At 39.0% G+C, this 14,690-nt stretch overlaps 1 protein-coding gene across 1 annotated transcript in view; it reads right to left on the bottom strand.

Moving 5' to 3' along the window:
* Positions 1-14,690, bottom strand: part of piezo1 (piezo-type mechanosensitive ion channel component 1) — a 242,731-nt gene that overhangs the window by 131,707 nt on the left and 96,334 nt on the right. The window contains exon 3 of the mRNA XM_056462167.1: positions 7,775-7,897. Within this exon, the coding sequence (XP_056318142.1) occupies positions 7,775-7,897 (123 nt within the window). The remainder of the gene's footprint in view (positions 1-7,774; positions 7,898-14,690) is intronic.

The raw sequence follows: 14,690 nt of genomic DNA, 5'->3' as shown, positions 1-14,690 counted from the left end.
TTTACACCTGCCTTATTTAGTTCGGTTGAATCGAACCAGAGTTCACAGTAAGACTCAGTTCCAATTCTATTTTTCCCCTTGGCCATTGAAACAGAGTGTGAAGGGGAAGAGCTTCAAATTTACCCCAAAGAAATGGGGCACCACTACATCACCCGCACACGTTATCATATGTCATCGCGAGCTCTTACTACACATGAGATTGACGATGGCGACTGCTGTAGTTATTCCAGTTGCGTTATTTTTTGTTATTTATTTTCAGGAAATCACTGAAGGCAACAATATCATGTTATAATAACGATATAATGTGGTAATAAGATTGTAACTGTAATGTGTATTTACACCATGATCATATTCATCTAAACACATGAAAACAAATTTAACATTACACCAGACAGTGTAAAAAGCTCATTCCCAGCCACTAGACTTTTCTGACAGTGTTTTCGAGTGTCCTCGAGTGCCAGATGTGAAAGTATGTTGTAGGACTACTATACAAGAGTTATTATTCTGGATTATAGATAGCCAAATTTAGCGGGTTTTAAAGAGCCCATATTATACATGAAATAGGGTAATATTTAGGTTGTAAGGGTCTCCAACAACAGTCTAATATGCATGCAAGGTCATAAAACACTTTGATGGTCTTATAACCTGCATTTATTTTTACCTAATTATCCCAACGACTCCCATATGAATCGTTCAGCGATTCATTTGTTCCCAACCCCCTCCTCAGCGCGAAGCTAATCTGCGCTGATTGGACCGATGACAGCCTGCTGCGATTGGTCGACAGTGACAGGCTTCAGCACGAGACAGAGTGAAATGCCCAGCTGGTAATCAACTATATAAAAGTAGTCACAGTGCACACGCGCTTCATAGTGTAAGGCTTTTTTCACACACACACACAACCCTCCTCAGAAGAACTGGGGAGATCGACGCGAGTCTCTCTCTCTCCCTCTCCCTCTCTCTCTCTCTCTCTCTCTCTCTCTCTCACACACACACACAACGCTCCTCAGAAGAACTAGGGAAAGCGACGCGAGTCTCTCTCTCTCTCTCTCTCTCTCTCTCTCTCTCTCTCACACACACACACACACACACACACACACACACAACGCTCCTCAGAAAAACTAGGGAAAGCGACGCGAGTCTCTCTCTCCCTCTCCCTCTCTCTCTCTCTCTCTCTCTCTCTCTCTCACACACACACACAACGCTCCTCAGAAGAACTAGGGAAAGCGACGCGAGTCTCTCTCTCTCTCTCTCTCTCTCTCTCTCTCTCTCTCTCTCTGTCTCTCTCTCTCACACACACACAACGCTCCTCAGAAAAACTAGGGAAAGCGACGCGAGTCTCTCTCTCTCTCTCTCACACACACACAACGCTCCTCAGGAGAACTAGGGAAAGCGACGCGAGTCTCTCTCTCTCTCACACACACACACACACACACACACACACACACACACACACACACACACACACACACACACAACACTCCTCAGAAGAACTAGGGAAAGTGACACAAGTCTCCTGTCTCCTAGCTTACGATCGATCGCCATAGCAACGACAAACGGCAGTGGAACGCGAGCTCACAAAAGCCTTTAACGTTAAATCCGTAAACAAAGCGGCACGCGTCGTGTTTTTAACGTGGCTTACACGTGATAAGAGAATATAAAGAGTAACCGCGTGTACTGTACCAGGTTAACAACTCATCTTTGGGTAGAGACTGTCAATATTATCCATCTGAGCACAGCGTGACTTCATTCGACCGGCGGCGTCTGTGTGTGTGTGTCTAGTGTTTTTTCTGTGTTAGTGGGCGGGGCCGCAGGTTTCAAATCTCCCTGGTTTGCGCGCGTAACTACTGGCGAGGCTTGTGTTTCGTGGCTGCGTCATCGCGAAACACCTAATGACTCGTTATCAAGGCGACTCGTTTGAAGCACTATGAGTCGACTCTTTTATAGATGAATCAATAGTTTTAAACACTGTACACTTACAGATTTAAGCCTTAGCTGGATATTTCACTTCACTTAGAGCTGTGTTACACACTACATGGAAGGGCATTTTCAAAAACCCATAATATGGGCTCTTTAAAATAGTTTTTTAAAAAGCATGATGGTAAAACAAAAACGTAAACGCGGTTATCACGTATTAAAAAATATGCTTGTTTGTAAAAAAAAATCATAATAATGACAAAAAAAATAATAATTTGTGCATTTCTGACTTCTGTGTGCAGCCATGCTGCCATTGCATATGGTGTAATCTGCAAAATCTACGTACCCCTTGGTTTTGAGTGTAGTCCTAAAAAAATCAATTTTAAGGGCTATCTAGCTCTTCCCCTTAGCCCTATGCCTTCAAGCTAAAGAGATTTGGAACACACCTACTCCTTCATGTGAGCGTGCAAAATGAGGGGTAGGGGTAAGGGGAAGGGCTAAGGGATCGAATTGGGCCTAAAAGTGGACCAACCATGTCTATAGAGTCACAGAAATATGCTACAATGTACTATTTGTTGCCCTTGGTAGAGACCAAATGAACTTTACCAAAGGTGTGAAAGCACCCTCGAATGTTTACCAAGAAGATCACTTGTGCATTTGTCTCGTAAGTTGGCTTTTATGTCCCAATATTAATGTAAACACAGATCACTACAAATTCCCTTGTAATTCATCTAAACCTTTCCTAACTTTAATAATGATTAATTTAGGTTCAAGTGGTATTTGTAAGCAATTGGTCCCAAGCAAAGTATGATTGTTTGTAATGAATAAAGCGCCATCTGCTATTAAAAAGTTCAGGATCGACTGAAGAAAAATAGTGATGAATTTTGAAAATCTCAGAATTAATGCAGAGTCGATATCTCCATGGTTAATTCCTGGTTTTCGATAATCCAGCCCAACTGGTGAATTGTCAGCTATATATTGACACTCTTTACACATTTACTTGTGCCTACAAGCACAAAATTTTCTTTATTTTCTATTTCCACCTGGAGATACGCATCCCAAGGTCTCTAGAGATTATACAGAGCCATTGATCCAAGAGCTGTGAGGAAATGATGCCAAGGTACCCATAATACTGGATCAGGCCGTTTCCTGAGCAGATGCTGTGACAGTCATGGAGGAGTGGAGAGCATGAGACTGATTCCTGAAAGACAAGTCTTTGCATTGATCCCGTGGGCCAGCCTGATCACCCGCCCAGGCGTGTAGCAACCGGGGGGGACGGGGGGGATATGTCCCCCTCACTTTTTGAGACAGACCATTTAGAAACAGGTGATTAAGAATGTAAACTTTTGGATTTCATACAGCTGTCCCCCCCGCTTTTAAAATGTCCACTACACCCCTGCACCCGCCGGTGACCTACCCACACCTGCAGTTCTTCAGGATGGACATCCAGCGTTCTTCAGCCCCTGGCGCCTAAACTGCAGCTTTGCACAAAAAGTTTGGCTAGAGGAGAAATGGTCGTGCCGAACTAACAATGATTCTCTCGAGATTTTTTCCTTCACTTAGGTCAGTTGGTGAAGTTTGTTCCTCACCACTGTCGCCACTGGCTTTCTTGGTTTGGGACTTGTAGAGCTGTGCATCGATGGATTTGCTCTTCAGTGTTTTTACTTTCAGCAGTGAAATTTAAACCACACTGAACTGAACTAAACTGAACTTCAACACTGAAAACTGGACTGACACAGTTTCAATTTACTACAACTTCTATGTGAAGCTGCTTTGACACAATCTACATTGTAAAAGCGCTATAGAAATAAACATGAATTGAATTTAATACAAGCATTTTTAACACTATATACCTGACAGAAACTTTCAGAATATCCTTACTCTGACATGTCAGATTTCTATGGTTAAACATTTTAGCTTGACAAACAGGATGCAATGTTAAGTTAACAGTAACATAAATGAAATACTGTCTGTCGTTTTTGGTCATAATTGGACATTGAACATTGTTTATCATAAAAAAACTGCAATTTTAATGTCTTATGTGCTTGGTTTATATTTGAATCATATTTCATGATCTGGTGAAATTCTTGATTCTGATTGGCTGGAAGATGTGCTATAAAAGTTTAATGCACATGTTATCCCAGTCAGTTTTGATCACAGTTTTAAATAAATGACAACCCTTAAACACTAGTAGTAACCACAGTAACTTCATTCATTAATTTTCCTTCGGCTTAGTCCCTTATTTATCAGGGGCCGTCACAGCGGAATAAACTGCCAACTATTCCAGCGTATGTTTTACGCAGTGGATTCCCTTTCAGCCACAACCCAGTACTAGGAAAAACCCATACACTCTCATAAATCACACACACACTCATACACTACGGCCAATTTTTGTTTGACCAAATTCACCAATAGCGCATGCCTTTGAACTTTATGTGTGGCAAACTCCACACAAAAATGCCAACTGTCCCAGTCGGGACTTGAACCAGCAACCTGTGCTGTGAGGCAACAGTGCTAACCACTGAGCCACAGTGCTGCCCTAGTAACTTAATTCCTCTGTATAATCTTGATGTGTGCATCACCATGGAGCAGATGTGGATGAACCTTCTTCGAAATATGCTCAAAAATATTTGTGAAAGGTAGCTAGCACATGTTACTATGAGCTACTGTATTAGATAAGCCCATGTCATTTACACACAAACACACAATCTCTCTCGCCCACCCTCTCTGCCACATTCTATGACTTATTCAAAGCTGGGAGATCTAACATGTCGGAACTTATGAAATTTTAGAAAAGTTTTTTACAGCAAAGAGCAATTCTAGATTTAACCTTGGCAAATGATCATGGGATAGGAAGGATAATCAAGGGTTTGCTGTATGCTAAAGGATTTTAAATGCACATTCTGATTTGCGTCAGGTGGTTCTTTGCCTTTATTTAATCAATTTTAATTCCTTTAACACATGCCAATCCTTTGATTATCCCTTACTTATTGTTAATTGTAATACCAAACATGTAATGTGGACTTTGTTAGGCACAGGGGTAAAGAGTCTAACGTAAGAGTCTAGTCTCACACCTAACATTATGTTGTGGCATATATTTTTCAGAAAGTTCTTAAGAATGTAGATGGAGAAATGAGTTTGAGCTTGGATGAGTTTCATATAGTGTGAAATTAGAACAGCCATCTGCGTTTGCCCTCTTTGTTGTTTGATTGAATTTGTCAGTTCAATTTTTCAATCAGAGTGGTTGGTCTCATTGACTGCCTGGTGCTGGTTCAACATGATCAATTGGTCAAAAAGCCGCAGACGGGGGCTGACTAATGCAGACTGTACAGGACATACCGCAAAAATTGGGCTGACAGACATTCAGCAACACCCCAAAGTCTTTAGATCCAGGAACAGATCCTTCCTGACAAAAACCATGGTCACTTGTGAATGCCCTGTTGGAAAATTCAGTTTAATCTGGTAGCTGAGTTTGGAAGTAGCTGGTTTCTTGATGCTGAGCCAGTCACAATATGTAGTTTCTGTTGTTCAATATATTGTCATAGAAAATGTTGCAATAAATATGGAGCCCCCTGAGCTCTCTGACACCTCCAGAGATCATATGAGATGATAATGTCTGTGCAATCAGATCAAATGTTGCTATCATTCACTTTTATGTAAACATGAAAAATGAAAGGAAACACTAAAATATCACGTCCTAGATCTGAATGAATTAAATATTCTTATTAAATACTTTGTTCTTTACATAGTTGAATGTGCTGACAACAACATCACACAAACATTATCAATAGAAATCTAATTTATTAACCCCTGGAGGTCTGGATTTGGAGTTACACTCAAAATTAAAGTGAAATACGCACTACAGGCTGATACAACTTTGATGTAAAGTCCTTAAAACAAGTCAAAATGAGGCTCAGCAGTGCGTGTGGGCTCCCTACAATGCCTGGGCATAGATGGTCTCCTGAGGTATCTCCTCCCAGACCTGGACTAAAGCATCCGCCAACTCCTGGACACTCTCTGGAGCAACGTGACATTGGTGGATGGAGAGAGACAATATGTCTTAGATGAGCTCAGTTGGATTCAGGTCTGGAGAACTGGTGGGCCAGTCCATAGCATCAAAGCTTTCATCTTGCAGGAACTGCTAACACACTCCATCCACATGAGGTCTAGCATTTTCTCGCATTACGAGGAACCCAGGGCCAACCACACCAGCATATGGTCTAACAAGGGGTCTGAGGATCTCATCTAGGTACGTAATGGCAGTCTCTGGCAAGCATATTGAGGGCTGTGTGGCCCTCCAAAGAATTGCCACCACACACCATTACTGACTCACTGCCAATTCGGTCTTGCTGGAGGATGTTGCAGGCAGCAGAATGTTCTCCACGGCATCTCCAGGCTCTTTCACGTCTGTCACATGTGCTCATGCACAGTCAACCAGCTTTCATCTGAAGGGCACAGGGCACCAGTGGCAAATTTGACAAATCTTGGTGTACTCTGGCAAATGCCAAACCTTCTGCATGGTGTTTAACTGTAAGCACAACCCCCATCTGTGGATGTTGGGCCCTCATACCACGCTCATTGAGTGTGTTTCTGACCGTTTGAGCAGAGACATGCTCATTTGTGGCAATAACTGGACTTCTGGTTGATCATTTAGAAAAGTGGGAGAAGGTAGATTTTTCTGATGAATCATCTGTTGAACTGCATCGCAATCATCACAAATACTGCAGAAGACCTATTGGAACTCACATGGACCCAAGATTCTCACAGAAATCAGTCAAGTTTGGTGAAGGAAAAATCATAATATGGGGTTACATTCAGTATGGGGATCAGCAGAGTGGATGGCAACATCAACAGCCTGAGGTATCCAGACGTTTGTGCTGCCCATTACATTACAAACCACAGGAGAGGGCAAAATCTTCAGCAGGATAGCGCTCCTTCTCATTCTTCAGACTCCACATCAAAGTTCCTGAAAGCAAAAAAGGTGAAGGTGCTCCAGAATTGGTCAGCTCAGTCACCAGACATGAACATTATTGAGCATGTCTGGAGTAAGATGAAGGAGGAGGTATTGAAGATGATCTTGATGAACTTTGAGTTATTTGAGTCATTGCAGAGATGTTTGGGTGCAGTCCTCCAAGCTCATGGGAGTCATACACAATATTCATTCTTTTTCCACTGCACCACGACTTTATATTCTATACTGTACTTTATTTCTCTTAAGAGACAAGGCTTTTGTCTAAGCATAGTCAGACCTTACTGTCCTAATTAAATAATAAAAAATTCAGGCATGATCATATTTATTTTGGTAAAATAAGCATAATCTAGAGGCCTTTACCTTTCATATAAGCCACTTCTGATACCAAATGATCAACTAGAAGTCAAGTTAGTATTTGTTGTTCCTAAAACTTGGATAGGCAACAAGACTTTTGCCAGATAGTGTATGTAGATGCATATTTGCCCCTTTTTTCTTTACCAGTACAACATTAAAGAAGATCTTATCAGCTTAAACAATAGTCCTTAAAGAATCATAAACTGTATCTGACCATTTGAGAGTCTAAAAAAAAAAAACACATACAGACGAAACAAAATGAATACCTGTGGTACCTGAAAACACACTGAGGTCTTATGAAATGAAATGAGCAGCTGTGCAATGAAACAGAACATTATGTACATCAATATTATCTCAAAACCACAGCTTCTATAAACAGTCCTGAACATGTTTACGACAGCCTGAAGTGCAAGCTTTCTAAAAAATAATGGCATGCAGACAAACGCACACATGACTCTGTTTGTCATTAGCCATGTTTCCATCCACCTGATTTTTATGCAGCATAATACTTGATTGTGTATGGGACAGACTTACAGTTGTGTCCCAGTGCATCATCAAGGCTTGGGAGGGTATACAGGCAGATCTGAAAGGTAACATGTCCCAAGATGAAAATCAGACTGGTGCTAAAGAGCGCCTTGATGTAACATCCAGTGTGTCCTGTGGAAAGAAAAACACAGAAAATAATCAAAGTTGAAGGATTTGGTGTAGATCATAAAAACACTATGATCAATATTTACAAAAACCATGCCATTTTCATTCACAAACTACCCTATTTTAACCTTAAATTAGTTTTAACCTGACAATTTAATAATAAGAATTAATAATAAGAATCCTAATATTAAAAGTCCACAGACACAGTACATGTCAGCCAAACTTTGTTGCCATAACAATAGCTTAATAACAGGCCTTGCAGAAACCCTCGTAATATTTAATTGCGACATTTACATTGTTGCCACCCAAAGATGGGATTTCTAACAATCTTTTTCCAACAACGCAGCAGTATAGGAGCAAAGAAAGCACATGTGTGAGTGTTTAACTTTTGTGAGAATTAGGAAAATGCAATGGCAGGCCCAGTTATTCTAATCATGGCAGGACTGTCAAAATAAGCGGCTGAAAAAAATCTGCTAAAGCATGCACAAGTCCTTCACTACAGCAACACATGGTCACTGTTAAGCTAAATTTACCTTAAACGAGAGCTATGACTTTGCAGCAATAGTTTTCAAGCTTATTTGAGCTAAACTCACGCCCATTCACATGTATTGACAGTGTGGGAAATCATTAGAAACTAAAAAAGTACATCACTTATAAAGCATAAACAGAAGAATTATATACAGTTGAAGTCAGAATTATTAGCGAAAAGATTCGTTTTCAACACATTTCTAAACATAATAGTTTTAATAACTCATTTCTAATAACTGATTTATTTTCTCTTCTCTGATATTTTTATATCAATAACACTTCATTTGCTAAGGCGCCACTGCTCTTAGTGTTGCTCACCCAGAAACCTTAACGTTGAACATATCTGGTTAGCTGTGCTGTTACCGAATGACCACTCTTCTACGTCTGACAGATCACACTATCATGTCTTTCTTTTCTTTTTCGTTCTTTTATAACCTGTTTTAACACATTTTAATCTGTTTCAATTATTTTTAATACTTTTAATCATTTTTATTCCTTTGTTTCTTTTATTTTTGTTTATCTAAATCAGGTTTAATTACCATTGTGTGTGAAATGTGCTATATACATAGACTTGCCTTGTCTTGAATATTGTTGTTTAACTCATTCGAACCATTAATGTTGCACACATCTATTATATCTTAAATCTTGTGTTTGTTGAACAAACATGTCTATCGCATCTATAGGCAATGTATTAGATATTTGGTTGTCATTACGATGGGAAAAAAACAACAACTGTATAGACCAGTGTTTCTCAACGCTGTTCTTGGAAGCAAAGCAAAACTGCATCCTTTTATCCAGCTAATCAAAGAAACACAAGTAAAATCATCTTGTTAATAGAACAGCATATTGGAATGAAAACGCTTCTCGTACAGACTGGCATTTTCACTGCGTTTCAGAAAAATGAACACAAAGGTTAATATAAAATGGTGGAGAAAAAAACAGCCATTGGTTTTGATAGTGGTTTTAGTTCCTACTATGAGATAATTTTCTGCTTTCGCATCAACATTCTTCAAAATATCTTGATTTGTGTTTAACAGAAAAACAGAAAGTTTAGAACCACTTGAGTGAGAATAAATGCAAGTCATGATTTTGCCAAGTACGACGTGATCCTGGTTTAACATCTATGTTGATCCTGGAAAATCATTTTTGTTCGAAAACGTAATCTATACCTAAACCCTACCCCTATACGCAACCATAACTGTAAATGATTCCCAAAATCAGAGGGGGACAATAGTTGATAACACTCATGTAGAAGTGCATAAACCTAACTGTAACCCTAAACTTAACATAACATGTAAGCATATCCCTTCATTCTGATTGGCTGATTGGAATGTTGTTCCAGGATAAACATAGATGTTAATCCAGGAACATGTCCTACTTGGTGAAATCAGGTGAGTAAACGGTGAGAAAGTAGTAATCACTTGAACCATCCCTTTAGGGGATAAAGGCACTTATGGTGAAAATCATCTTTTGTGAGCTGTTTGGACAGAATTGTGTGTAGGTATGGTGTGTCCACAGTCATATTGGGGTGATAGAAACACAATAAGTCTCTTTTTTTAAATTTCCCGACATTAAAATAGGATACAAATCCGTCCCATTTTGAGGCCCACTGTAATGTGATGTAGGAATGTGGTTTCCCAGGGCACCGAATTGATTGACAGCCACTTGTTAACATTTCTCCGTATTAAAGCGTATAATCATACCAACAAGACAGGACGTGCGCAAAGCAACTGGGATTAAAAGATCTGTTCAGCTCTCTGTGATCATCAGTCATCATCAAATGTGATCAAGAATGAGTTTTACAAGTTTAAAATGTTTTATAACAGTGAATGTTTGCAATAAAGTAAGTTATGGCTCGTTTCCACTGACTGGTACAGTACGGTACAGTACGGGTCGGAAGCTCTTCTTACAAAACAGATGCTTTACACACATAGATACTTATGTAGAAATGTTTATTACTAACTTTTCTATGAACATGAGTTGATTATAACTGCAGATCAATGACAAAGTGAAATAGCCTACTGTAACGTCTGTAATCATATTAAATAAATAAATAAATATACACACATACAGCCCCTTACAGTCTCCGATATGTTACCAACTACAGAAGAACTACACACAACAGACATTTAGTCCTTTTTAGGTTCAAAAACAACACAAAATATAGCCCACAGTCAGTGAAAACCTCTCATCTGTGTCTTCAGCAGCACATGTAGCCTCTGTTAGACAGTAATTCTATCATTCCCAGTTTATATTAGTCCAAAATGTGATAAATGTTCACGTTTGCTGAAAAAATAACGTGCTCCTTTTTTTCCGGGTTCTCCTTTGCTTTTTTGCGCTTCACTCTCGAGTTTGTCAGTGTCTGACAGGATCGGGTTTCAAAAGCATGTCAATAATCATGCGCAGGTTATTATCATCAGCTTAAGAAGTTTGTTATTTCAGATATAGACGTGCGGCGAATGCAAGGAAGAAAACAAAACCGCTCGCACTTCAGACTGCCTCGTAAAAAACTACTCTACTCCATGGCTACTCCATGGCTTTAACTCTACTCCATGGCTTTGTGGCTGTTCATCAAGACGACAACAAGGTTTGTTTGAGCCCGGATCGACCATGGCTCGTTATTATATGTATATATAATTTTGCTGTAATCTCTCGGCTGTGTGTGTATTTTAAACATGGCGGGTTTTTTGTTTTCATTCTGGCTTGTTGCGTAAGCGAATGACGTATCTCTGTAAACCAATAGCGTTCAGCTGAGCGTCTAGCTCCGCCTTTTGGTACCTGTTCTCGTGTTTGGTACCCTTTCGAAAGGGTGCCGAAAAAGTAGTACGGTACGGTTCGGTTCGGTACGCCTTTTGACAGTGGAAACGGCCGTAAAAACCGAACCGTACCACTTAGTGGACACGGGCCATTAAAGACTGTAAAATTGCTGTAATCACCACAGTCAGTACAATTATAAAAGATGATTCAATCCCGGTTTGTGGACGTTAAATCAGGTTTATTTTGTACATTATCATAACGGATATCCATACAGCAGTGGATATTAACACATATCCTGTCACATTTGCATGCAAAGTTAAACATGCACGCTGTGTGTCTGTCCGCTCCGTGTGTGTGTGAACTTTGTAACAACATTGTGTGTGACTCATCGCTGCAACTCCACAACAAGTACATCAAATAATAATCATTGGTAAAGTTCTTACTGTAGTATTTCTCCGAAACATTACATGAGATCTGCTTCCTACATGTCTGTCACTGTGCTGTCAGTCACATGCCACAAAAACAGCTACATTGTGTTCAGAGCAGGAAATTCCAATATTCTGAAAGGTCTAAAAATAATCTGATGCGTGTTTTGAGTTGAAACTTTACAGACACATTCTGAAGACACAAAAGACGTATTTTAAATCTCTAGGTGCCCTTTAAAAGTAACTTTGCCTACTTTGCCATCCATGTTTAAAGTATGAGATTCCCATATTCCACACAACTACACAAAGTTACCATTTATTTTAGAGCATAATACCCATTTAATGCATTTAACGTCTGTTCTGTCCACCAGGTGTAATTAGTCTGATTGTCAAGTAAAGTAAAAACAGAATTCTCCTCAATAAGACACAAAACTATAACTATATGTATGACTAGTAATAGTGCATTAGTAAGCACTACGTAGAGGAAGAGGGGAAAAAAAGAAAGTTGCACAGTCGACAATTACACCCTGAAATGAGCACCACCTGAGGTCTGTGGTTAGGTCTTACTGTAAAACACTGATGGAATGTACCACCACATAATGTAACCTGTAAAATTTTACTAGACAGACAGCAGATGAGTGACGCTTTCAAGTAGTTCTGCCAAATGCAAACTCTTCTGTTTTCAGGAAATAGGGGCTATTTACACCTGGTGAATTCATGCGTTTTGTCTGATTAGATAAATATCTGACTTGTGAAAATGATTCCTTTTATCTATGGGCACATACTGTATATTTGTCTCAGCTAAATGAATATAAATCTGAGAGATAGTATACTGTTTTGTTATATACTGATATACTGCATACGAGCTTCATTTTGTTCAATTTTACATCATTTAAATTCTATTTTTCATATACCAGGGCATTAAAGCATCAAAAGCACCACTTCTTTCCACCTATTAATAAAAAGACTTTGTACTTCACTTATATTCCAGTAATCAATCAGCAGTCAGACTCTGCGATCCATATTAGGCTAAATGAAACATCTATTTTTGTCATACAGATAAGAGTAATTAATCATACAAAACTCAAAAGGGTTTACATTAATTTGTGTATTACCTACTCTCCCAAAAATTTGTAAATGAACAAAAAACTATTTCATAATATTTTATATTTATAGGTGCAAGCTGCGTCTCTGTTCTTAACGCTGACACTTGATATTAATTTGTCATTTTAATTTGATCATTTCAAGATAATAAAAAAATATTTTTTTTCTATTTTCAGATTTCTCTTTAGATATTTAGAGGTGGGAAATTTGTTATTTTCTGTCTTTTTTCACTGCTTATTTTCCTTCCCTCTATCAGGTTTGTTTCAATTGATTTGTTTACTTATTTTGCATTTATTTGTACACATTTGTAAATATACTTTGGGTGATTAAATTTTTTTTTCTTTATCTTTATTGTAAATAAAGCAGACCACTTTTGCCACAACCGTTGTCTGTGTCGATCTATAGCAGCTAACGTCTCAGGAGAATTTTTAAAATATTGGGGGGGGGGGGGGGGGGGGGTCATAATTATGTTTTGCCCTTTTTTATCCTCCGAGCCACATGGGGCGTAACAATTGTAAATATACACAAAATACAGAAACTGTTACTTAACAGATTTTTTTACAGTGTAGTCTGAGTGATCAGATTTGTGATTTTTGGACTTCTTGGACAGGATTAACACCTGTAGCTCATCGATCAGAAAAAAAACTGCACAAAGTGACCAGGTGTAAACAGCGCCAAGCTGTACCTTAGAACGGATTAGATATTCTGGCTAGACGAGGTGAGTGAGGACACCTGGGTAAGAATGAGCACTCTGAACACACAGTGAGCCCTCCGCCACGCTTTATTTGCCTTTCCAGTTTGTCTTGGCATTTTCTTCGGTTTGTTTCCAACAAGATTCAATGAAAGGGCACTTCAGCGCTTGCCGCAGATAGCAGTAGAGCTGTTTACCTCCAACCTGTTGCACACTACAGCGGGGTTGTGAAGTCTGTGGGGCCATTATAGGATTTTCCACTAAAGGAAATGACTGATTCCTTGTGTTTTGACACGTGTAGCTGTGATTGTTTTAACAAGAATCGGGGCACTAGATCACTTGATGCTGCTCCATAGACTCCAAAATGGTGTAGAGTTACTGAGTTACGACGGAAAGAATAACAGCCGGCATTACCAAGCAAAGTAAGGGGTTTTACACATCAGCTGTGGGATATTTGCAGTCAATTTTGAAGATTATCCTGTAGTTATGCTTGCTATTTATTTTGGCAAAATGCTACAGTATATTAAAAAGACAATTGAATTTTCAGTGTGGAGTAAAAATCTGTTTCAAATTGGTGACCAAATTAAAAGCATTGACAGGATTATTTTCAAATCTGCCTCATTTCTTATTTTTTGGAACTGATGGGGTTTTCTTCAATAGTTTGTTTATACATATTTAAATAAAGCAATATCACACAACACCTAATAATCTATCTAAGTTTAACTGAATGAGGCAATTCTTTGACTAATTAAAACTATAACCTAAAAAATAACTTAAAATAACATTTCATGGATGCACCGATATAGAAATTTTGGCCAATAATATAACTTATGTTTGGAAGTCGATAGCCAATACATAGGCCGATAAACATAAATAATCATTTTTCTAAGCACGATTGATAGCAAAAACAAAAAAGCAAAGACATACAGTGAACAATTGATTTTATTATAAAACTTAAAGGGGTGGTGCAGAGTGTATTTCTTAAGGCTTGGTTGTGTTTATAAGAAACTAAGCAACGTGTGCCCATGCTTCACTTTTATATATTTTATATATTTATATATGTCATATTCCCTAGTTCCTCTGAAAGGCCGGCCCTCAAGAGGCTCTGATTGGTCCGCTTACATAATGTGCTGTAATTCACGAATTGGCTCCACGTCAATCCCCTGAAATCGCAGATTTTGCGCTGTGTAAACAGTTTAGTCAGAGTTAGCTGCCTGAATTAGACAGAAATGAGGAGCACGCAGCTGAACCTCATGCCTGCTCACTAAAATAAAATCTGACAAGTGTCTTTCAC

Source organism: Danio aesculapii, chromosome 7 (assembly GCF_903798145.1).
Source record: "Danio aesculapii chromosome 7, fDanAes4.1, whole genome shotgun sequence".
NCBI classification, from domain to species: Eukaryota; Metazoa; Chordata; class Actinopteri; order Cypriniformes; family Danionidae; genus Danio; species Danio aesculapii.
The sequence above is the reverse complement of the archived record's forward strand: the minus strand, read 5'-3'. Positions and strand labels throughout refer to the sequence as shown.